The sequence below is a fragment of the Gadus macrocephalus genome, chromosome 20 (assembly GCF_031168955.1).
Source record: "Gadus macrocephalus chromosome 20, ASM3116895v1".
Lineage (NCBI taxonomy): Eukaryota > Metazoa > Chordata > Actinopteri > Gadiformes > Gadidae > Gadus > Gadus macrocephalus.
Window position 1 is genome coordinate 1,898,542 of NC_082401.1, and position 26,177 is coordinate 1,924,718.

Below are 26,177 nucleotides of genomic sequence, written 5' to 3' on the forward strand. Positions count from 1 at the left end.
TGTGGATTTAAATGATAATTTCTCATGCAAAGAAAACTAAAAATGTTCGTGAAGAAGTTTGATAATTTTAGGTTTTATGTGAGGCCGCTTTGTGAACTACAGCTCTTCGATGCTCTCGACGCATATGATATACGTCACCACACCAGCACTTGGAACTCGGCACAGAGATGGCGATCTCTCTGCTCCACTTCACCACTTTTTTTCAAGGCGATAAAAGCATAGAAAGAGGTGAAAACCACTATAAGTCTGGGCATGTGGAGAGTTTTAGTTATGTGCCATCTCTATGTGCCATCTCTGTGCCGAGTTCCAAGTGCGGGTGTGGTGACGTATATCATATGCGTCGAGAGCAGCGAAGAGCTGTAGTTCACAAAGCGGCCTCACATAAAACCTAAAATTATCAAACTTCTTCACGAACATTTTTAGTTTTCTTTGCATGAAAAATTATCATTTAAATCCACAAACAACATATGTGTAATCCAGGGCATATAAAGACTGGGACCAGAAAATAATTATTTTCTCTCTATTGACACCCATTCATATTTTTCGATCTCATAGGTCCCATGAGCTCTACCGGAAGGGGCGTGACTTCGCCACTCTATTTGAACGCACCCTCGTCATAAGGATGAAGATCCCGGACACTGAACCGGATTCCGCTCCATAGTTTGGTCCCTAGATGCTTTGATAGAGATTACAGTTTATTAGTCCGGATAGGGTTACACTCCACCGCTGTATCTGCTGCCTTTTGGGGTGTATATCGAGTTGGTTCTCTACATCGATTGTAAAGTGCATCAGTCGCTGCAGGGTAAGAACCGACCGGCTCCTGCTCAATACTTCACCTGGTCATTTAATGTGCCCTGAAATGATTGAATAATCATGATGTTAATGTTAACTCTGGTTTTGTACAGTGCAGGAATGCTGAGTGGGTGTGGGTCAACTTTAGAAAGACTTGCATGCTTAATTTGTGATGAGGTTTGGAAGATGGACAGATTAGTGGACTTATTCTTCCAGTTGTATAGCGTGTCTGCCGTTCACAATATATTACTTACAGTATATGTCTACTTATTATATTATGTATATCTGTCTTCTTATCGTCCCACTTATTACTTGTATTATTTGTCTCTTTACTTTGTTTGCTCAGTGCAACGTCAGCAGTCGGATCGACTTGAGGAGAACTTAATGTTAAGGCGGGTCTACCTCAGCAATATACCCTCAATGTGTTCTATACCCTGCTAAACCTAAGAGAAGTATACCCTGAAAGTGTTATATACCCTGCTAAACCTTAAGGTTGGCCTAACTTAACATTATGAGGGTTATGTCACACATTCATAACGGGGCCTCTCCCGGGTTAAATATTTTTCTCCATGTTTGTATAAGGATGTCATCTCCTGGGTGGAAAAGTTTATAAATTATGTCATATCAAGGGTTACAAGTTTAAATTATGTCATATTCAGGGTCAAACGTTATTAGTGATTGAATCTCCTTGTTTCAACATGTTATTCATGTGTAATCTCCAGGTATAAACATGTTATTTAGGATTGAATTTCCATGTTCCAACATCATAGTCATTGTTTTACTGAAGAATTGGGAGTCGGCTGTATGAATAGTGCACGAGATAGCTCATGTTTTTTTCCCCTCAATGTCTTCAGACATCAACGTCCCCTGGAGTGGTGCCCTCACGAGCTGAACCAGTAGCTCATGCTTTAGCCTTCCTGTGGTCCCTGGTCGAGCAGTGGTTGGAACCCTCCTTAAAGATGTTCTGTGGCCTTGAACCCAGGGCCCCGTCGGGCCATCGGTCCCTACCCCAGATGAAGCTGCTCTTAGTAGGCTGGCTGCTGGCCTCGGTGTGGGCTGAGGCTCAGGACTACTATAACTTGCTGGGTGTTGGGAGAGAGGCCACGGTCAGGGAAATCAGACAAGCCTTCAAGAAGCTGGCTCTCACCATGCATCCAGATAAGAAACCTGTGAGTTTCTTTTGAAATCTCTTCCACAGAATATTTGTCTTGTCTCTCGTCCTCTACTCAACATCTGTGTTGTCCTGCAGAACGATAAGTCTGCTCATGACGCCTTCCTGAAGATCAACCGCGCTTATGAAGTCCTGAAGGATGAAGATCTGAGGAAGAAGTACGATAAATATGGAGAGAAGGGTTTGGACGAGCAGCAAGGAGGACGTTACGAGAGCTGGAATTACTATCGCTATGACTTCGGTAGGTTACTCTTCATATCATGTTAGTTAACTTCTGCATGTAACGTACATGTTACTATCAACATGTCTCAGTAGGGAAATCTTCATATTAGTTAACGTCTGTAGGTAATGTACATGATACTATCAACATGACTGTAGGTAACTCTTCATGTTGGTTAACTTATGTGGGTGACGTACATGTTACTAGCAACATGACTCGGTAGGTAACCATCGTTATAACTTTGATGGGTGCAATTCTTATCTTATCAATAGGGTGTGTTATAATTGTAAAATGGTTTATATTATAATGTTATGACTTCAGCAGCTTACAGTTTATCGTACTATTATTACTGCTGTAGGTTACTTTGATACATCGTGTGGTTATCATATGAAGGATTGGCTCCTACTCCAGCTGTGATTGGTTCTATTTGTCTGTATGGCATGTTTCTTTTCTTTCAGAAGAACCTTTGCATTGATTAGGGCTCTCTGGAAGACCTGTGCTGTTCCCTAAAGGATTATAGATAGTCTATTAAGTACATAACATTAAAGAGCACCTATCATGCTTTTTCGACTTTTTGACCCATAAACGTTGTTATAATGATTTATAGTCATGTTTAAGGCAAGGATAGGCGAGGCATCTTTATTTATATAGCACTTTTCATACACAAGGCAGACTCAAAGTGCTTCACTTATAGACGATAAAATAAAATAATAGATGAGTAAAAGAAAACATATGCAAAGAAATTAGTAAAATAGTACGTGCAATGTATTTAAGACCAGATCAACAGTCTCTCTGGTACCCACGTTGGGACTCCAACCCAACCTAAAGGAACTTGGTCCTTTCTCTGGGACTCCAACCCGGATTATAGTACTCTATTCTAGTGCCGCGTTTCCACTGCAGGGTGCGGAACGGATCGGATCGCAAAGGTGCGGTAGGGAGGGGGCGGTATAGCCCATCTCAGTTTCGAGGTCGCGTTTCCACTGCCGACAGTACCCTTTGTGGTAGGCCGGATGTCGATCGCCGCGGCAGCTACGTAAACATCGTAAACAATGTCTTCCTCCCCAAGAATGCAGACGAACGTCTCCACCTCCTTGTTCGCCAAAGCAAGCGTTTTACGCGACATGTTAATTGTAAAGAATAATACCTCGAGGCTACTGTTTGTTTTTATCCGCGCGTCACCCGGAAGTGATGATTCTGTCGACCAATCAACGGAGGGGGTGTGTAGCTAGAATTTCCCGGGACCCTTTCAGGCGTCTGGTCTCGTTTTCAGTACCCCAACGGAGGAGTCCGTTCCGCACCCTGCAGTGGAAACGCGGCATAGGACTCTGACCCAGATTCTAGGACTCTAACCCAGACACACGTCGGGACTCTAACCAGCAACCAAAGGCCTTATTCTGGGACTCCAACCCAGACAGACATTGGGACTCCAACCGAGACAGAACTCGGGCCTTTCTCTGGGTCTCCAACCCGACCTAAAGGAACTTGGTCCTTTCTCTGGGACTCCAACCCGACCTAAAGGAACTTGGTCCTTTCTCTGGGACTCCAACCCGACCTAAAGGAACTTGGTCCTTTCTCTGGGACTCCAACCCAGATTCTAGGACTCTAACCCAGACAGAACTTGGGTCTCAAACCCTTATCCTTTGTCTCTGGTATCAGATCATGTATCTTTCTGGTGAAAGTTAAAAAGGCATTTTAGTGATAAAATAAGGCAAAGTTAAAAAAGCTTTTTAGAAAGTGCAATGTATTTAAGATTTTGCAGAAAGCTAAAACAAACATAAAAGTCTTCAGCCTTGTTTTAAAGGTGCTCAGAGTTGGGGCAAGTCTTAAATCCTCAGGGAGTTTATTCCAGCTATTTGTTGCATAGTAACTAAATCCTGCCTTCCCATGTTTCGTGTTTACTCGGGGGATAATTAACAGATTGGTCTCTCTCAGAAGATCTTAGTGGTCTAGAAGGCTTATGTAGTGGAAGCATATCAGTTAAATATTTTGGGCCTAAACCATGTAGGGATTTATAGGTTAGCAACATGATTTTAAAATCAATTCCCTGGCCTACAAGAAGCCAATGTAACGATTTAAGAATTGGTGTAATATGTTCAATTTTATTTGTATAGCCCTTAATCACCATTACAGTCTCAAAGGGCTTAACAGGCCAAATATTTGTGACACCCCCCTTTACCCATGCCCCCACACGGGCAAGAAAAAACTCCCTTGAATCAGCAAGGAAGAAATCATGAGAAGAAACGCAGTGTAGGGGATCCCTTCTTCCAGGGATGGTCAGGAGTGCAATGGGTGCCACAATTGACATACAGGTAAATACATGCACATCATATTAAAATGGTGATGGGGTTCTGGCCGGTTATCCATGAGGAGAGTCCAGGCATCCAGTCCAGTACCCGCAACACGCTAGAACAGACAGAATAGTGAATTAGAACGGAAAAGTACATAGTGGAAATGTATAATGTAATAAGAAAAGCACTAGCAAAGAGAGTGGTCTTCACTTCGCATCTGTCGTTTTCACACTCCAAATGCAAGATTATAGAGGTGCGTTTTGAGCTTTCCTTTGAATTGCTCCACAGAGTCAGCTTCCCTGATCACTGATGGCAGCCTATTCCATAGGAAGGGGGCTCGATAGGCAAACGCTCTGTCCAGCCGATTTCTTTTTAACCTTCGGCAATGAAAGAAGGCCCGCTCCCGAAGACCGGAGGGACCGAGAAGGACTATAAGGAATAATCAGGTCCTTCAGGTAGGATGGAGATAATCCATGCAAGGCTTTATAGGTTAGCAATAGCACCTTAAAGTCTGATCTGAAAGTTATTGGTAGCCAGTGTAGAGAGGCGAGAATAGGTGTAATATGATCAAACTTTCTTGTTCTGGTCAGCAGTCTAGCTGCCGCATTGTGTACCAGCTGTAGACTTTTTGTGGTAGATTTCGGTAATCCTGAGAACAGTGCATTGCAATAGTCCAGTCTTGACGAAACAAATGCATGAATCAGTGTCTCTGCATCCACTGCAGATAACATTGGTCTGATTCTTGCAATGTTTCTCAGATGGAAAAAGGCAATTCTAGTTATACTTCTTATATTTTGGTCAAAGCATAATTGAGGGTCAAACAGGACACCAAGATTTGTGGGATGGCGAAGCCATCCAACCACAGAGAGACATCCTCAAACTCTTCCCGGTCCCGCTTTGAGCCGATAATTATCAGCTCTCTTCCCAGTATTAAGCTGTAGGAAGTTTTGTGACATCCAGCCCTTCACAGCTGCCAAACAGGACTCAACCCTTTGAATCTGGGCCGAGTCCCCGGAATCTACAGGAATGTAGAGCTGGGTGTCATCCGCATAGCAATGGAAACTAATTCCGAAGCTGCGGATAACGTCGCCCAGGGGAAGCATATAAATTGCAAAAAGTAATGGACCAAGAACCGATCCTTGTGGTACGCCAAAGCGTAATTTACAGTGCTTTGATTCTGCACCCTCATGAAGCACAAATTGGGTTCTATCTGTGAGGTACGATTCAAGCCAACCAAGAGCCGTACCCCCGAAACCAACATAGTGTTCAAGACGGTGAAGAAGAGTGCTGTGGTCGATTGTATCAAACACAGCGCTCAGATCCAACAGCACAAGCATTGTGCTTGTATTTTTATCCAAAGGTAAAAGGATGTCATTTACAACTCTTGTAATAGCAGTTTCAGTTGAGTGGAAATTCCTGAACCCCGACTGGAAAGGTTAGAAGAGATTGTTCCTCGTCAGATAATCAACGATTTGCTTTGCTACAATCCTTTCCTGTACCTTGGACAGGAAGGGCAGATTCGATATAGGCCGATAGTTCCTGACTAATTCAGGATCTAGGCCAGGCTTTTTGAGTAGCGGTTTTAACACCGCAGCCTTGAAATTGGAGGGAACAATTCCTGTTGAAAACGAAAGATTCATAAGCGAGAGGATTGCAGGCCCCACCGTTGGAAAAAGTTCCTTAAGAACCCTGGAAGGGAGAGGATCCAACATACAAGTTGTTGGCTTTGATGCCTTTATCACCCTTTCAAGTTCCACCAAAGGAATTGCCTTGAACTCCAAGAGAGTTGCGTCAGAGTTCACCATCCTACTTGGCAGGACCCCATCCTGCCCCACAGGATGTGTAGGATTAGCCGCACGGCAAGCATCAATTTCCTCTCTAATTGATTGAATCTTATTCTCAAAGAAATCCATGAATTCACCTGCCACGATCGATGAGCCTACGGTCTGAGTCTGTTTCTGAGTGAGACTCCTCACCGTGTCAAAAAGAAACTTAGGATTGTTTCTATTCAAATTGATGATACTAGAAAAGTAGGCGTTCCTGGCAATAGTCAGCGCACCCTTATAGGTGAGCAGACTGTTATGCCATGCAAGATGAAAGACCTCAAGTTTAGTTGAGCGCCATTTGCGTTCAAGGATCCTGCAGTTTCGCTTCAAAATGCGCGTTTCTGCATTAAACCAGGGGGTTGGTTTTTTCAATGTTCGTTTTTTAGTTGCGTTCAGAGCAACTGAATCAATGGCAACAGACAAGGCAATGTTGAGGTCATCAGTGTTTCCCACAGACCAAGGACCAATGTGTGGTGCGCGGGGGGGGGGGGGGGGGGGTGGAAGCGCAGGCGTAGCACAGCGGCGCAGGCGCAGCACGGCGACGCGGCCGTCAGTGAGTGTGCATGTAACTCCGCGTTTACATGCGGACACATCTGATTCACATAGATGTGGAAGAACAGCTCAATCGGAATAGAAAAGTATCATATATATACGCCTCAATCGGTTCGGAATACAATTCTATGCGGAATAGAATAGGTGGTGTAGTCCGCTATAAATACTTCCGATTAGTTGGGGGTTTAACTTGGAGCAGCTGCAGTAGTTCGCAATCGGTCCACTCCGTCTGTACTTTAATGCACACCGAACATTACCGCTGTCAAGGAAATTGGATTTATTGCCTGATTCACGTCTTTGATATTATCACTCCGTAGTAGTTACAGTAGTCCGGTAACTTATCAACCCCAGCGTGTCCGGTTGCTAAGCGACGGGTGACATCGGTGGGTTCATGTGTTAGCATCGTCGCTCTCGCTCCGTGTGTGTGTGTGTGTGTGAATGACAGGGAGAACGAGTGCTATGCAGAGATGAATGGACGGAACGATTTTTTGATTTCCATTTTTATTTATTTTTTTACAATAAAAAAATAAAATAAAAAAAAGACAGAATCAATTCGTGGCGCTCGATGTTGATTCTGTGGCGCCGCGCCACACAATGGTCTATGTATGGGAATCACTGAAGTGAACCAGATAACTTATCTGCCATAGCTGTAATGGTTGCAGGTGTGATGCGGCGACAGCTGAAAGTAGCTTGCTGATCGTCGCAGGGGCAGGATACCACCACCTGGAAAGTGAGCAAAAAGTGGTCTGATAAAGCTGAGGTGTAGGAAGAGACCACTAGCTGTGAAATGTCTACACCGCGGGTCAGAACGAGATCCAGCGTGTTTCCACCGATGTGGGTTGGGTGCTGGACGAGCTGTTTGAAGCCAAGCGCTTCAAACAGCGCTTGGCTTCAAACTTTGCTAGAGTTCTAACAAAATGTTTTGGTCTTTGTTAGAACTCTAGCAGCAGCATTCTGAACAAGCTGAAGCTTCCTTAGTTTGTTTTGGGAGAACTGTAAGGTGACCATTGCAGTAATCAAGCTTACTAGTGATAAAGGCATGTACAAGTTTTTGTAGGTCTTCGGTGGACATGAGCCCTCCAAGTCTTGCTACATTTATAAGGTGATAATATGCAGATTTTTTAACTGATTTGATGTGGCTGTCGAAATGTAAATCTGAATCCATGATAACCCCTAGATTTCTTGCTTTGATTGAGGTTTTCAGGGACAGAGAGTGAAGGTGTTGGGTTACTTTAAGCCTTGCCATTTTAGCACCAAATACAATTATCTCTGTTTTGTGCTCATTTAGTTGAAGGAAATTTTGCCACATCCAGTCTTTCACTTGCTCAATGCACTGGCACAGCAGATCTATGGGCCAATAGTCATTTGGTGATAGCGATACATAGATTTGCGTGTCATCAGCATAGCAATGATGGTCAATATTGTTATTTTGCATGATTTGCCCTAGTGGGAGCATGTAGATGTTGAATACAGAGGGTCCTAATATCGAACCTTGTGGGACTTCTTGTGGGTCACGTTGGTTGATTCTGATACAAAGTCGCCAATGGAAACAAAGTAGTTCCTATTTTGTGGGTAGGACCTGAACCAATTTAAGACTGTGCCTGAAAACCTGTCCAAAAGTATTGTATGGTCTACAGTGTCGAATGCAGCACTGAGGTGTAGTAGCATTAGTATTGAGGTTTTGCCAGAGTCTGTGTTAAGACGGATGTCGTTTACAACTTTATTAAGGGCGGTCTCAGTGCTGTGCAGGGGTCGACATTAAAGCATGACATCCTTGCCAGGTTACTTTTGCCTGAACAGGGTGGTAGTCCAACATTTTTGTTTGAAGTGGAGATATTGATGGCGCGTCTGATGCCTTCAATTTTATCAGTATAAAAAGCTGCAAACTCATTGCATTTCTGCGTGGAATGGAGATCAGGTGGGATTTGTGTTGGGGGGGGTTGGTCAGTCTGTCAACAGTTGCAAATTGGGTTTTTGCATTATTATTATTGGTTTTAATGATATTGGAGAAAAATGTTTCTCTAGCACTTTAAGTCTAAATTGTAGGCACGGGGGCTCTCTTTATAGATATCATGGTGAATATGAAGTTTTGCTTTACGCCAGATGCGTTCAACATTCCTGCTTTCTATTTTCTGTGCTGTTACAGAAGCAGCTTTTCTCCAGGGTGCCTTTTGCTTTCCAGAAATCGTTTTAACATTATAAGGTGCAATGACATCTATGACTTTCAAAATTTTCAAATTAAAGTTTTCTACAAGATCATCAGCAGAACATGGGTTGAGAGGTGGTAGCAAGGAGATGGCCTTTTTAAAAAGTTCATTAGAATCTTCATTGATATACCGTTTTTTGACAGTATTTGATTTTGTTTGTATGTCGGGAATAAAAGTTAAAGAAAACACAAGTCGTCAGACAAGGAAGGATCAGTCACAAAGAGATCAGAAACATTGAGGCCCTTTGTGATAACCAGGTCTAGAGTCTGCCCCTTACAATGAGTAGCCTCTTTCACATGTTGAGACAGTTCAAATGTGTTCAAAATGGTAAGTTTTTTTTGCACACATTCAAATCATCAGTATGAAAATTGAAGTCACCAGTTATAACTTGACAGTCAAAGTCTGTGGAGATGCTCCACAATAATTCTGTGAATTGTATGTGTATGTGGCCTGTAAATAATTAATAGGAGAACTCTGGGGGAGCATTTCAATACAGCATAAAGGAATTTGAATGATGGAAATTAACCAAATAACATCTATTTCCCCTGAAATACATTTTTAAATATAGCAGCAACCCCATCACCTCTTTTTCCAGATCTACATGCATCAAAAAAGTTATAGTTGGGAGGAGCTGTCTCTATCAGAGAGGTTGCACTGTTATTTTGTTCCAGCCATGTTTCAGTTAAAAACATAAAATTCAGTTTATAAGTGGTTATGAAATCATTAACTAAAAATTTTTTGTTAAGAGACCTAACATCAAGTAGACCCATCCTGATGGTGTTGTTGATAGGCTTTAAGGTTGTTTTTGGTTTGGAGGCAATAGGTATGAGATTTGTGAGGTTAGCAGTGTGTCTACAGTTACACTGTAGGATCAAAAACTGAAAAGCAATCTTCCCTATCTCATTCATAATATGTATACAGCAATATTGCAGTATCACAGTAATAAGGGGTTAAGGTAATAAAGTAACTGGGTAAAGTGTGTGTCTGTGTCTGTGTCTAGGTATCTATGATGAGGATCTGGAGATCATCACTCTGGACAGAGGAGACTTTGGTATGTATTATTTATAATAATAATGGATTGAATTTATATAGCGATTTTCTAGGCGCTCAAAGACGCTTTACAGTGAAGAGGGTACCTCACTAACCACCACCAGTGTGTAGCACCCACTTGGGTGATGCACGGCTGCCATTCCGCGCCAGAAAACTCGCCACACACCAGCTTGAGGTGGAGAGTGAGGGAACTAATGAGTCAGCCAATTATACAGGAGGATGATTAGGGGGCCAGATTGAATGAGCCTGGTTGGGCCCTGGGATATTTTGACCTCAGTGAGTCAGGACCTCGGTTTTTTACGTCTCCTCCGAAGGACGGCGCCTTCCACAGCACAGTGTCCCCGTCACTGCACTGGGGCATCGAGATTGATGTTAAGGCCAGAGGGAAGAGCCTATTGGCCACCACCCGACACCACTTACAGCACCTGGTATTTCCAGGCGGTCTCCCATCCAAATTCTAACCAGGCCCGACCACGCTTAGCTTCCGAGATCAGACGAGATCGGGCGTGTCCATGGTGGTAAGGCTGTATTCTATCATTTCTTTCTATATGAAAGTGTGTATGATACATGGTGCTCTTTTACAGATTTATTTTGCAATTGTGCCACTGACCGAAAAAATCCTTGTCTAGGTGCACTAGCGGATAGGGTATTTGGTTTGCTGTTTTGACGTGCCTAGGCAGGTCGGAACTGTAACATAAGCTTACACACACGTAGCCTATACACAGCACAAACATGCAAACGATTAGCCTAATTGAAATACTATGATGTCAAATTGTTCATATGTGTGAAACTGCATAGAAATAGCATGTGGATTGTTGAAACATTTTATTTCCAATAGGGGCTGCATGAATGAACACTGTAGTAGGCTATGCCATGCGTTAAAATAATAAAAATAACAATAAATATAACCGCAAGCGGTGATTAACGGGGTCCGAGCAAAATGGAAAGTCAAGAACACACTGATGGAAGATATATATGGAAGATATAGAAATATGACAGAACCCACATAACAACAATGGAGGACATCGATGCGATGGTATTCGTGTTCGTATTATTAGCTGGCATGTTGAAGAAGTTGAAGAAGTGGAATATGTTGGCTGCTATGCGGCGCTGCTATGGCTGTTACCAGCAAGGTTGCCATGTCGTTCTCGTGACTTCGTCACACTCAGTGGCCGGCAGTCTGCCGACGTCACCTTTTAGCATCGGCTCAGCTCGCTTGGAACCTAGAGCGAGGCGGGACTAGAAAAAGCAGCCACTTCAGGTACCAGATACCTTGTTTTCGCGGTGGAAACGCAAAAAATGCGAGCTGAGTCGAGTCGTGTCGAGCTGGTACCATGCAGTGGAAAAGCGGCATAAGAAAAATTGACTAACTGATCCAAATTTATTGGCCAATATTTCTCAAATGGAACTAAATAAAAAAATTCAGTTTAACATTTTGTGAGGCCTTGTGTATAGATTTTATGTGGTGAATTTTTTTGTAGCCTGTGAATTTTTTTTATCATGTTTGGCTTCCTATGAAATTGTGGGGAAAAGTAAAAAAAAATAAGGGCATAAGAGCAGGGCCATTATGATGCATCTGATTCTAGAGATTAATACGATGAAAGAATTTTGAGTCCAGGTCAATCTGGTCTGAGAAATAAGCCTAATTCATGATTTTTTACAATAGCGCCACCTTTGGGTTTATGGGTACTGGGGGTTATTGGTAACCATACCTGAAAATTTCAAGACTTTTTGGTATAGGCTGCAGAATGACTTTTACAGAATTTGGGGGGAAATAATCTAGTTTTAGGGTTAATGATAACGTTGGTTAGGGATTAATCGAATTTTGATCGCGATTTTGATTTTAGCGTCAAACGATCACAAAATTAACGTAATCGAGTTTTAATTTTTTCTATAGAAAGGGCAGAACAGGACAGGACAGAACATTTTCTTTTGGACCATTTTGTGTATTTTCTTAAGGCGAAATTTCAAAGTTCTGTTACAAAAAAAGAATTCGGAGAGACATGCTGAATAATACAACATGTTTTTAAACTAAAAAATAATCGTTTGAATAATCGTGATTTCAATATTGACCAAAATAATCGTGATTATGATTTTTCCCATAATCGAGCAGCCCTAACGTTGGTTATATCATTTGGGAAAGAACAGCTTTTAAATCAATGCATCTGCAAACACTGTACAGCAAACACATCTTTTCTTGACACAGACATCGTGTACAAGTGAGAATGAAGAATGAATGAATGCGGGTGATGCTTGGCGTGCGTTTGTGCAGCCATCTGTTTAAACACACGCAAACTAAACACGTAGCGCATAATACAGTCCATGGCAATGTATATTAACGGGGGGGACACATGCATATTATGAACACAAGTCGATAATGATAATGTATACAATACTGGTAAGAAACAATGTTTATTAAAGTATTGCTGCATAATCATTAAATAGACCCACAAGACCGCATATCATATATGTGTTAAGTTCTCTGCCGAAATTTACATGACTCAGTGTTGTAGAATAAAACGCTATTCCATGTGTGAATTAGGCCATATTATTTGGCCATAAACTAAGCCATTTGAAGTTTGAAATTCATGTGGTCATGCATCTGTCTCAGCGGAGACTGCAAACGCGCTGTCAAAATATCAACTCGTCAGGTTCAAATGCGCTCATGGCTCAAGGGGTTGGGGGATGGCACTCATTGGTTTATTGCATGTTACGCCCAAAACACACCTACTGGTTTTCAGACCAACCATTTTTAGATTTGCGTCTGGTGCAAGAGTCATTTATCCGTCTGTATGATAGCAACAGCGCCGGAGATCCAAAAGGGCCCTATGTATTGTATTTATATACACGTACGCTACTATGTCTTATAATGTATAATAGGTTTTTCTATGTATTATATATCCATAATATATTTTTCTATGTATAACATGTATTTCAATATCTACGTGTGTGTTTCAGATTCGGCGGTGAACTCTGGGGAAATCTGGTTCATTAACTTCTACTTCCCTCGCTGCTCTCATTGTCACCAGCTGGCTCCTACGGTACAGTAATTTAGACTAGACCACACTAGACTAGACCACACTAGAACAGACTAGACCAGCTGGTTCCTACAGTACAATACACTAATCACACACTACACTAGACTAGACCATAGTACATTACACTGGACCAGACCAGACTAGATTAGACCAGACTACATAACAGTCTGACTGCTCCTCCCCACCTGTCTCTCTGAATGTCTCCCCCTCTACCTGTCTCTCTGAATGTCTCTCCCTCTACCTGTCTCTCTGAATGTCTCCCCCTCTACCTGTCTCTCTGAATGTCTCCCCCTCTACCTGTCTCTCTGAATGTCTCCCCCTCTACCTGTCTCTCTGAATGTCTCCCCCTCTACCTGTCTCTCTGAATGTCTCCCCCTCTACCTGTCTCTCTGAATGTCTCCTCCTCTACCCGTCTCTCTGAATGTCTCCCCCTCTACCCGTCTCTCTGAATGTCTCCCCCTCTACCTGTCTCTCTGATTGTCTCCCCCTCTACCTGTCTCTGATTGTCTCCCCCTCTACCTGTCTCTCTGAATGTCTCCCCCTCTACCTGTCTCTCTGAATGTCTCCTCCTCTACCCGTCTCTCTGAATGTCTCCCCCTCTACCTGTCTCTCTGAATGTCTCCCCCTCTACCTGTCTCTCTGATTGTCTCCCCCTCTACCTGTCTCTGATTGTCTCCCCCTCTACCTGTCTCTCTGATTGTCTCCCCCTCTACCTGTCTGTCTGACTGCTCCCCTCTACCTGTCTCCAGTGGCGGGAGGTGGCTAAAGAGATGGACGGGGTGATCCGGATTGGAGCAGTGAACTGCGGGGACAACGGCCACCTCTGCAGGAGTAAAGGCATCAACAGCTACCCCAGTCTGTACGTCTACAGAGCAGGCCAGGTAACTCAGTGCTGCTGCTTAATTGGGGCCATATGAAGGCTGTCCTAGTGCTGTTTTGGGGCTCTAACTATTAGTGTTGTACTGGTGCTGTATTGATGCACTATAAGTATTGTAATGTTGCTGTATTTATGCACTATTACTGTATTGGTGCTGTATTGATGCACTATATTAGTTTTGGTGCTGTATTGATGCACTATTAGTTTTGTATTGGTACTTTATTGATGCACTATTGGTGCTGTATTCGTGCTTTACTGGTGCTTTACTGGTGATGGATTTGGGAAGTATTGGTGCTGTATTGGTATTGTATTGGTGAACTGGATAAAGGCGTAGTAGGCTTAATGCTGTCATTAACCCTCTGTAGAAACCTGAGAAGTACTTTGGAGACCGCTCTAAGGACAGTCTACTTCAGTTCTCTATGCATTTCATCACAACAACAGTGACAGAACTCTGGCAAGGTAAGACTCTGGTGCTAACACAAGCCCTGTATGTTTTCAATTGAGTGAGTGACCACTATATGTCCATTGAATGTATTTATTATATTATTTAGCATGGATATATTCTTTGTAATCTTACTCTTACTGTAAATACAATTTGTGTTTAAAGTCTTGAAAGATAAAAGGAAGATGGCAGTATGTTGTTAGACAAATTCCTCATATATCAACGATTCATTATTTTGAACATTTCTTCTGAATGTTTCCCAGGAAACGTGTTTACTGAGATTGAGCAGGCGTTCTCCTCAGGGGTCGGATGGCTGATCACCTTCTGCAGTGAAACTGGAGGTAAGACTGACTGACTGACTGACTGACTGACTGACTGACTGACTGACTGACTGACTGACTTTTAGGGACCGCTTCTACCCACAAGACTCTGGAACTCTGACACCAGACACACACACACTCTTCAATATTCAAACATATTCTGAAACCCAAAGTACTCGGCTTATCAATAGTGCCCTGTAAACTCTGACACTCTCTCCTGCACTTGCTCAAACCTGTATACATTGCCGTCAAAAATGTATTCTTATTCTTCAGGCATTTATTCATCAAAGTATTCTGTGTTGTTTAAAATGCTAAAATTCTTGATTAGGTTCTGGTAAATAGCCTGCTAACATGAGCTACATATGTGTAAACAAATCCGTCGGCTAACAAATGAGAATGAAACTGCTAGAAGTAGATACGAGAGATAGATAAGAGAGATAGATCCTAGCGCGGCAGCAGTGAAAACAAGATCTGGAAAGGTCCAGGCACATAACTACTGATTCATAATAACATACTGAGACACAATGTATCATACATGGATTAAAGTGTCTGCTAACATGAGTGGAATAATCGTATCTTTTCTTTTAGATTGCCTTGAGTCGCAAACCAGGCAGAAACTGGCCGGCATGATGGTAAGACTGGTTCTGTTTGTGTTTATCATATGGATGATCACTGATGCCTTCAAAGCGTTGTTTAATGTGTGTTTGTGTGTGTGTGTTTGTAGGAGGGTCTGGTCAGGGTGGGCTGGATGGACTGCAGCTCCAAGGCCGCGCTGTGTGAAGGCTTCCAGGTAAACTTCAGTATCATTATTATACTGGAAGATATCCAAACCATCGACACTCAAAAACCCTATATATATATATATACATATATATATTTTTTTATACAACGGGGGGCCTAAATCCAGCGATCTGATTGGTTCCTAACTGTTATATAATGAGCGTATACATAACTGCTATGACGCCCAATCATTTTGTGAAAGTATCACTCCGCGCCTTGAAGTGGAAACCGTTACAACCGTTCTCTCGGAGGGACGCTAAAGTGTGTTGCATAGCGACCGTCGTGCATTTTGAAGCCAGCCAGGAGGGACTACTTTTTGGTATTCTTTAATAAAACGGCTACTTTGACTTTCTTGGTTTCTTTTTAAATGTAGTGTGTCTGACTTTCGTTTTACCATAATAGTAACCGTTGTATGTGCTCATTATACCACTGTGAAGGGGGTCGCCGGCCCTCCGCTGCGTGGTATAATGAGAACATACCACAGCCTGTCGTGATCTCTCTGTCTGTGTGTGTGTGTGTGTGTGTGTGTGTGTGTGTGTGTGTGTGTGTGTGTGTGTGCGTGTGCGTGTGCGTGTGCGTGCGTGCGTGCGTGCGTGCGGCACCCGTGGTCTTAGCCGGAAGGGGCAGATAGGATGCTAGCATCAGTCCAGGGCCCCGTTTCCCGAAAGCGTCGTCAGCCTAAGTGGATCGTGAAGTGCGTCGAAAGGGCATCGTAGAGTTTTCACCGCGTTTCCCAAAAGCATCGTTGGGAACGAACGTCTTGAAAACGCTCGTAGCTAACGAGTACTCCAGGGGTGCTCGTAGGTACTCGTAGGACGCTAAGAGCATCGTCAGCTATAGCCTCAGTGGCGTCACCATCGGACATTCCGTCTATTGGATGCGTTTTATTAAAACGCATTGCGCCTTTATGTTCTTAGTTTGGTAATTAATAAAGATTATTAATTAATTTATTAATAAAGATGTTAAAATGGCCACTCATAAAACGTAGCATAAAATAATGTAAAAAAAAATAAAGAAATAAAAAAAAAATAAAGAAATAAAGAAATATTTTTTTTTATAAAAAAACAAGCAAAGGAGCAGGCAAAAGGCTGGGATATGGTGGGGATTGGTCACGTTGACGGGAATGTTTAGTGACATGTGGGAGGGTGGAGGGGGTTAAGTCTCAATCACTCTTCGACGCGCATGAAAACCAGCCGCGTAGTTATGAGGGAGGCCGTCCTCACACCGATCTTCCTCGTCGTCATCGTCCTCAACGTCCTCCGGTTCAAGCAAAGCCACCCCAGCCTTAGCTGCAATGTTGTGCAACATAGCCGTCACACACATCACGGCGCATGACTTGGCCGGCGAAAACTGGAGCCCTCCGCTGGACTTGTGAAGGCATCTAAAGCGCAACTTCCACCTCCCGATCGTGCGCTCAACGATGCACCGGGCCAGACGGTGGGCTTCGTTGTATTCCTCATCATGGACGTCTCCCGGGTTATTCACAGGTGTGAAGAGGAATTATTTAAGGGGGGAAAATGCCGTGAAACGCACAGTGCATTCAGGATTAGGACTGATATATGTCGGTTTAAGCCTAATCAATTGTGTTTTAATGTCTTTAGCATTCATATAATTGCAGTCTATTTTTTTCGTAGGCTACTCTGCTGTTGTCCTTGATGGGGATATATTTTAACCCTTTTTAACACAATTTTCCTGCGACATTCCTGCGTCTCCCCCTCCTACGGAGCCCATTTCAGCACCGTGTCAGTAGACAGTTACGCCTCGTGCCCACTGCACCGTCAGTCAACGGACGTGGGAAGGCGTGGCTGACGGATGGGGGAGTAGTCTTTGCAGAGGCATCCGTCAGCCAATCAAATCGCTTCGCCGGGTTCTTCCCGCTTCTTCCTGCTTGTTGCGAGGCAAGATGACCCGCTTTCCAGTATCGTCAGAGCCCGAGTCGCGTCACAGTGCTTAAATTTGCATACGCGATCTGATTGGATGACGGAACCGTCGCTGCCGAAAAAGTTGAAAATTTTTCAACTTTCTGACGGTGGCGAACGCTCCAAACGAACGGACGGATCCACAATGCATTGCGCGTCCGTCCCCATTCAAAGTCAATGGGCAACGGACAACTGACGGAGGTAGTGGGCACGGGGCGTTACAATCCTACGACGTCGTGAGTGCAGCGAATGCGCGTTCACGTTAAGAGGAGTTTCGGGAAACGCTCCAAAGAAATTGACGATGGATCGCAAGATCCATCGTGAGAATGATCGTACGAGCGTGGATCCATCGTTATCGGGAAACGGGGCCCAGGATGACTTGAGGCTGTTTCTTTCTTCTGTGCAACCTCGCATTGAACAGCTGTGCGCATCAAAGGAGCGCCCGCACTGTTCGCATTGAGAATAGCGACAAGTGTATAATTAGCCTAAAAGTAGGCCTAAATCGGAATATGGAATGTGTTAACGTCTGTTAAATTCAGGATATCTTTATTATTATTATTATTATTATTATTTCAGTTGACGTCTCGTGTTGACGCGAGTTCAGTTTGACACTGGCGTCTGTTACGTTGTCTGCTGTTGAAAACGATCGTTTATGAATTTGCAATGACAGTTCAATTTTAAAAGTAGGCATAGGCCCTCTGTTCGTGATGTTTCAATAAAAGTAGCCTCTGACATGGAAATATTGGATGGACATTTTATGAATAGGCCCTTTTTTGTGAATGTACTTTGTTAAAAGAAATACAATTTAAAAAAAAAAAAAAAAAAAAAAAAATATGTAGGCCTATTGGGCTATCAGTTGTTTTTGAAACATCATTCCAGGAACACAAAATACATGTGTGGGGTAGGCTGGGGGGGGGGGGGGGGGGGGGGGGGGGGGGCTTGGTCCTCCTTACCTTTTCCAAGGGGAAGCTCACATTCAATGAAATTGAAAACCCCTGGTCTAGACTGTATTTCCGAATAATTTAATGTAATCTTCATTGAAAAAAACAGTGCTATTCTTTAAAAATATGGACATTTCTAAGTGATCAGAATCTTTTGAACTTTAGTGTACCGTAATTTTCGGACTATAAACCACGCCTTTTTTTTTCCAATTTTTCGATTCTGCGGTGGCTAATCTATGGATTTTTACAGCTAACGGCCACTAGGGCAGGGCTCCAGACTAACTTTTTCCTTGGGTGCACTGGTGCGCCTACATTTTTAATTTGGGTGCACCAGCACGTATTTATGGTGCACCCAAGTTGTGAGTTGTGAGTTGTTGAGGGGGGGGGAATATCGTCAGACAATGCCAAGGGATCGGTTCTGTCCCGAAAAACCCTCTGTCTCCGGAGAGACGCCTGTACGATAAGTGCGCCGAGGTCCATGGTAACACCCACAAATGGTGACGCGGGTTTGTTTACCGGCGTTGCTATCGTTATCGGTGTTGCGTGTTCCAATGGTTTATTAGGTATCTAATAAATCGCTGTCTAATCAATACTTCATTCACTGCCTCTTCCGTGGTCATTACAATATTATGAATCGACTGCTCTGTAAAAAAAATAAATAATAATAATTATACCAGATACATTTTCAGTCGCACTACCCCGAATTCTAGGCGCATGTGCGCCCAAATTAGGCACACTCTGGAGCCCTGCACTAGGGGACCTCCTAAGTCTATGGATTTTACAGGTTACAGTCCACCAACTTTAACTCTATAGCAGGGGTCTTCAATTAAAATTGAACAAGGTCCAGTTACTAAAAATTCCTTCCAAGAAAGGTCTGAACCTACCACGTCCTAATAGCCTTCTTTTGTCAAATACAATCAACACGGCATATTACCTTAGAATTTCAGATTTATTTATTTTCAATTTCCAAATAGCTTACTTTTAACCATGAAAAACTAGTAAGACAACATATTAACATTTCAAGTAAACAAAAGAGGTACATTAGGCCTGCAATTCAAGTAAACATAAAAAGTGCATAAGGCCTACATGTGAAGTAAGCAGAACAGGAACACTAGGCCTACACTTCAAATAAACACAAAGTGCATTAGGCCTACATTTCAAGTAAGCAAAACGGGTACACCCAACCTACATTTCAAATAAACACAAAAAGAGCATTAGGCCTTCATTTCAAGTAAGCAAAACAGTGTCTCAAGTGGTGTTAGACCCAACAGGTCCTCACAGATCTCTTTCTTGTCTTGATGAAACAATCACACATAAACCAAAAGCTGGGCATTATCCGTTACATCTGAAGACTCATCAATGGCTAAGGATGGGGCACTCTGAACAGCCGCATGAAGCTGTGACAGTGCGTCATCTGATAACATTTCGGATTTCCTGGTTGTCGTTGCAGCTCACATTGGGATTTGCTTTATTTTTTCACACAATTCATCCCTTTGTTTGCCTTCAAGTAACGTCTCGGCAGCGGCGTTCAAGCACTCATTCACAACAGTCGTGTCACTGATTTTTTTTTTTATGTTGCCCCAAAATCCATGCATTCTTAAGTGAGCATTCATTTGCACGTTGCTGGCCTGTAAATGAGTGTGTGAAGACACGCGTAGAACTCTCATACTGAGCTCTCAGCTCGGATATTTTCCACGCTCTTACTTCTGACTTCTGGGGATACTTTTCCTCGAAGGATCTGTGTTTGATTCGTAATGCCGCTTACTATTCCCGCTTTTTATCAGTGCCACGGTTTCAACGCATAAAAGACACAACAAAGGTTTTGTACTGCCTTGCGGAAGAATGAACAATTATTGGTCAGTCCATTCATCTTTAAAATGTCTGTTTTCGGGGTCAACTTTCCTTATTTTCGAGCAAACCATTTTCTCATTCCAAATCGCTCTTCCGATAAACAAAAAAATGTATTGGCTATTTTCTGAGTGACGCTATTACGCACATGCCGTGACAGACGGAGGGAGGGGCGGAGTTCGGTGAGTGCATGAACTTCGCTCTGTGAAGATCATTGCTTTTTGCTGTTTTTATGCTGCACTACAGACTACCGTATTTTCCGGACTATAAGTCGCGGTTTTTTTGTAGTTTGGCTTGCCCTGCGACTTATATTTCGAAGCGACTTATATGCCAAAATTGTGCGTACATAATCCTCGGCCGCAAGAGGGCACCGTCATTCATTAGGCCTACAACTGAACGCTGCAAGCCTACTGCACCACCGAATAAATTATATTCTCGTCCTCAATGTCCTCCGGTTCAACCAAAGCTACCCCAGCCTTAGCTGCAATTTTGTGCAACATAGCTGTCACACATATCACAGCGCATGACTTGGCCGGCGAAAACTTGAGCCCTCCGCTGGACTTGTGAAGGCATCTGACCGCGGCGCATACGCGTCCGGTGGAATCCCGGTGTCACTGAATTCGGTATACTCTCAGAACTACGAGGGACCGACACACCTATATTGCTATTGCAATTTCATTCAGTCTCTCCAGACTAAACGTTCTTGTTTAAATGTTTAAAAATAAATGCGACTTATACACCGATGCGACGTATATATGTTTTTTTCCTCGTCATGGAGCATTTTTTGACTGATGCGACTTATACTCGGGAGCGACGTATAGTCCGGAAAATACGGTATTCTGCCTTTCAATTTGTATTTCAGTGAGAAATGATTTCACTAACATGATCATGCTTTGAATAATAAAAAAAAAAAAAAAAAACTTTTTTTATTATTTTTAATTGGTCATGGGTCCGGATAGGACCGTCACTTGGTCCGGACCCGGACCGCGCTCCGCCGTTTGGAGATGCCTGCTCTATAGGCTCTATGACCGGTCCGCGCCCCCCCACCTTTAAGCGGCGGGCTCCAGTGCAGCTTATATATGCACACATCATTCAATTTAGCTGCTGCGGCTTATCCTCCAATGCGCCTTAAAAATACGGTATATATATTGATTAATTAATTAATTAATTAAATTCATATCAGCGTTAGTATTCCCAGTATTAGTGTTAGTATTCGCGTTAGTATTACTGTATTACAACCTCAGTGCTGTTGTATTTCCAGGTGACCAGCGGAGCCACAGCCTACTTTCCACCTGGCAGTTCTCTGCAACAACAAGGCAGTGTGCTGGTAGGTCACTAACTAACTCTGGTAGGTCACTAACTAACCCTGTAAGGTGACTTACTAACCTGTAAGGTCACACACTAACCCTAACCCTGGTAGGTCACTAACTAACCCTAACCCTGGTAGGTCACTAACTAATCCTAAAAACATATCTGTGTGCTGGTAGGTAGGGCTGTACGGTATGGACTAAAATGTATATCACGGTATGATTTGAGGAATAGACGGTAACGGTATTATATCACGGTATGTTAATTTTATCTTCTAATTTCGATATAAATGCCTCTGAAGGGGTAAAATACTGGAAAGGCAGCAAAACCGTATAAAAAAAATTAAAATCTTTTCTCAAGTTACTTCCATCTCTGAAAAACACTAATGTTTAATAGTATGGATTTGTTTCTCAACTTGCTTGCGGACCTTGCCGTATAGCTTTTGGCATCTCAATTTGGCTGAAGTGTGTGCGGGCATTTAACGCGTACCTGGGATCGAGTGTTTTGACCATCTCTTTAAAGCCCTTTCTATCGACATTTTGAAAGGGAACCATGTCCTTAGACAGGTAAACAGTGACAACATTTGTCATCTCGTTCCACCAATGGCATTTTGTTGTAAGGACTGTCTTTCAAAATGCCTGCGGAAGCAATGTCTGATTGTAGAGACAGCTTCACGCTACCAGCGTCTGTCTCGTACGTTGTGGAATGAGAGCTCGTGAAGGGACTATTGCGCAAGCACGCAGGAGCGCTTGCTGCGCACCTGCGTACTTGCGCAATAGCAAATGCCATACTGCCTGAGAAGGCAGTATCGCTGTCAATCTGTCCATGGGAAAAGTAACGTGGTGCCGAATTGAAAAAGGAACTATGTTTCGTTACCATATTTTCAGTAGTTGCTCGTAACTACTTTTTACATGAAAAAGTAGTTGGGGAACTTTATTAACTAGGGCTGTCAAGCGATTAAAATATTTAATCGTGATTAATCGCATTATTGTCATAGTTAACTCACGATTAATCTCAAATCTTTTTTCTATGCTAAATATCCCTTGATTTCTTTGTCCCATTAATTGTTCTAATTTTAATGCTCTTATCAACATGGAGAAGTGTATCGGCTTGCCCTGTGCAAATGTTTTTTTATTGATAACAACATTGGCATATACTGATCAAAACAGGAAGATACAAAAAGAAGCCTATGGTGCAATTAAACGATGAACATAGAAACATACTGCCTTGAACATAGCAGTCAGGCTTTTTTTTTTTTTTTATGAATTTGCGTTAATCGCGTGAAAAAAAAATAACGCTGTTAAAATTGGATTGCGTTAACGCCGTTAATAACGTGTTTAACTGACAGCCCTAGTATTAACGCATTACTTACTTTGTTACGCGTTACACACAACATTGTCTACCGGTCACACCGGTCCCGAGGTAACGTCAAAATCCATACCGTAGCGCAAATTCACACCGGTATGCCTTCAGCACCGTTTATACCGTACACCCCTACTGGTAGGTCAGTAACCAACCCTGGTAGGTAACTTACTAACTTTGGTAGGTCACTACCTAACCCTAACCCTGGTAGGTCACTACCTAACCCTAATCCTGGTAGGTCACTGACTAACCCTAACCCTGGTAGGTCACTAACCCTGGTAGGTCACTAAATAACCTTAACCCTGGTAGGTCACTTACTAGCCTTAAAAACAAGGCGTGTGCTGGTAGGTGGAAAAGTCATTTAATGATGAATATTTGTTTTTCTCTAGTGGCTGCAAACTCTGGACAGTAGAGAGATCTACAATCAGATCATCAATCACCTCCCTGACCTCCCCCTCCTCACCAAGGACACCTTCCAGGTACCTCATCCTCCTGACCCTCACCCTAACCCTGACCCTGGCCTAAACATGAGGAACATTCTGGTCAGAGGCTTCCAGGTAAAAATAAAGGTAAAATGCTGTGCATTTTTTTTCCAGAGCCAACTGGCACATCACCGCTGGCTGGTTAGTTTCACGTTTGGAGAGAAGAACACGGCCTCCAACGAACACAAGAAACTGAAAGCCATGTTGAGGAACGATCACATACAGGTACACAGTGCTTCTGTGTTGGTCTCTCTCTAGCTGCCTTCACACCAAAAGTTGCCAGAATATCTCACACGAGTACACCAACTTTACTTGTGCAAACTTTAAAACGAGATGGGAGGAGTAGGGGCTTCTAAACTTTTGCTACCAAAAGCCAAAGTTTCATTCCGCCAAATCCTTCTCAACCATGGCCGAGATAACCACTACTACGATATTTTACTTGTTGTGGAAGTACCAGGGACGTCAGAGAACCCAATGCAGTCGTTTAGGATTCATAATATCATCCGGAAGCGCACACTGCTTTTGTCCGTGATATTCTATATTATACTAGAGTTTTCCCGCGCGTATCGCGCACGCTCAACCTCTAGTTGTAATTAAACCCATAGCAATAATGCGGAAACCCCAGTCGATAATGTAAGAAATTTCTGAGCCCATAATATAATAACATTTTGCCTATCATTTTACAACGTATAACATTCGTTCACCACAAATGACTATTAAAAGCAGTGCCAACATTTGAATATTTTTTAACCATTCAGCGATCAAAAGGCGAAAGGCGACATTTAGGGGGCCACTCAATGACATGTAGAACCGTCATCAACACGCCCACTGAAGTGGTCTGAGAAATACCGACTTTCTACTCCTCATTCACATATAAGGTCATTTACATTTCCTACAGAGAAAATACTACCTCAGGGGTAGTATTATTCAGGAGATTTTCAGGGTAAAAATGTCAGGATATGTTGTTCACACATACGGCCCATCAGGAAAATATCAGGACTTACACGTGTGTCTGAAAGCAGCTAGTGGGTGAGCATTTGATTACATTATCAAATTAGTCAATTATGGTAACAGTGGTAATTGTTCAATGGAAAGTGTAGTATACTTTCCATTTAACAATCAATTGTTAAATAGCTTTTACTGTTATTCAGGGCTGAAAAGTGCATTGATATTTTAAAATGCAAGGCAACTACTTTTTCAACTTGGTTAGTTGAAAAATAATATTCATCATTGTGATTAAACAACAATTCCAGTGTCCTGGCTAAGACAGGCAGCAGTAGCCTAAAGTCACACATAGCATACACACTAAACATAAGAAAAATAAACACAAAGTGTAAAGACATTTTGGGAGGCTCAAGGAGGAGAAGTAATATTACATTTGAGCAACAAAGTGTAGTCTTGTGGTGGACTCTATAGACATAATTCACCATACTTTGTTATTGACATTGTTAAGCTGAGATGGAGCGGTGACTCCTCGTCTCTGGCGTGGTGAAAGAATAAGCAAAGCGATAGATTCTCTTTAGCCTTTATGGCGTATTTATTCTCTAGAATACATGACTGACTACCGTCCAGTCGGTTCAACGACACTGTACAACGGGCCAGTTTGACCTGCGCTTTACTTCACTAGAACGTAGTGACATCATCACGTTGTCCCTTCAGAGTAAAGGCCGATTTAGGGTCGTTTTAGACGCAGAGACGTAAGCACGTAATTTACACAAGGGACTTGTTTTAGACAAGTTTTGATTTACGGTTCCTTTAAGGTTCCTTAAGGATTGCGCGTGTTGCAAGGGGATTCTCCGCCAGAACAGTAGGGGGAGCAACGAACAAATCTGTGGGCGTGGAAGTGGAAATCGCTGGCTTGTTTATATTTATGCACTTCCAGTATTTTCGACGAGAGTAGCAGTAGCTAAGTTTAGGTTAGCGGTCTTTTTCCACACTCTGAACGATGTTAAGGTTGCTGTAAAACCGGAAATGTGAGACTCCTGAAAGGATGTGGTTAGCTGGCCAATCAGTCTTTGCGAGCTGCGTAGGGCCGTAGTGTTTTAGTCGCATAGTCGCACTTAAGCACGTAAGGGGGGATATTTTACCGCGCAAGGGGGGGTTATGTATCTTACGTGCTTACGCGTTACGTCTAAAACAGAGCATATATCGGCCTTAAGGGCGCAATCATATATTGACACTTAACACCCCACCTCGCACTTAGCGCACTGGGTTACCTGAAAAACAGAACAATAACACAGTTTCCCTCTTTGGCTTAACACAGATATACTCTGCATTTTTAAGTGCCAAACATATCCTGAGCAAACTTCTTTAGTGTATTGGCTGGCTTTGTCAACACATTTGTAAACCAAACCCCTGTAGGGGGGGTCTGGGGCCCTCCTCCCCCCGAAGATTTTTTTTTGTGTTTTTCATATAAAAACGAAGCATTCTGGTGCATTCTGACAAAACAATAAAGACAAAATTGAACATTTCCTTACAAAGACGAATGGAGCCGGGGAACTACGTTTTTAGTTAATTTATTTGCCTTGTAGAATTCAGCAAGATTAAAAGTGCAAATATATCAATAATAATTGGGAATTACTGGTATACACAAGTTAACATTCTCTCTCTGTCTCTATCTGTATGTGTGTTTGTGAGAGAGTGAGAGTGAGAGAATGAGATTCTAAAAGGGGTGAGTGTGTTACGGACAGTGTTGCCACAGTTACCTTGAAAAAGTAATCTGATTACTAGTTACTCCTTAAAATAGTAACTTAG

At 42.8% G+C, this 26,177-nt stretch overlaps 1 protein-coding gene, 1 long non-coding RNA gene and 1 pseudogene across 4 annotated transcripts in view; 1 reads left to right on the forward strand and 2 right to left on the reverse strand.

The window, feature by feature from the left end:
- The first annotated feature begins 558 nt into the window (after window positions 1-558).
- The window catches only part of dnajc10 (DnaJ (Hsp40) homolog, subfamily C, member 10), a 70,050-nt gene continuing 44,431 nt past the window's right edge, over window positions 559-26,177 (forward strand). Inside the window, exons 1-13 of one of the 3 annotated variants that reach the window (XM_060040507.1) lie at window positions 559-802; window positions 1,647-1,961; window positions 2,042-2,204; window positions 10,057-10,107; window positions 13,065-13,147; window positions 13,894-14,025; window positions 14,387-14,480; window positions 14,727-14,804; window positions 15,372-15,415; window positions 15,508-15,573; window positions 21,533-21,598; window positions 23,331-23,420; window positions 23,538-23,648. In XM_060040507.1, coding sequence (XP_059896490.1) covers window positions 1,752-1,961; window positions 2,042-2,204; window positions 10,057-10,107; window positions 13,065-13,147; window positions 13,894-14,025; window positions 14,387-14,480; window positions 14,727-14,804; window positions 15,372-15,415; window positions 15,508-15,573; window positions 21,533-21,598; window positions 23,331-23,420; window positions 23,538-23,648 — 1,188 coding nt within the window. In that variant the 5' untranslated portion in view covers window positions 559-802; window positions 1,647-1,751. The remainder of the gene's footprint in view (window positions 803-1,646; window positions 1,962-2,041; window positions 2,205-10,056; window positions 10,108-13,064; window positions 13,148-13,893; window positions 14,026-14,386; window positions 14,481-14,726; window positions 14,805-15,371; window positions 15,416-15,507; window positions 15,574-21,532; window positions 21,599-23,330; window positions 23,421-23,537; window positions 23,649-26,177) is intronic. The other 2 variants (XM_060040506.1, XM_060040505.1) reach the window with 2 other exon arrangements.
- Window positions 7,476-26,177, reverse strand: part of LOC132448969 (uncharacterized) — a 126,748-nt gene continuing 108,046 nt past the window's right edge. The window contains exon 2 of the long non-coding RNA XR_009523470.1: window positions 7,476-7,572. This is a non-coding gene — a long non-coding RNA (uncharacterized LOC132448969). The remainder of the gene's footprint in view (window positions 7,573-26,177) is intronic.
- Window positions 10,520-10,638, reverse strand: LOC132449245 (5S ribosomal RNA; annotated as a pseudogene).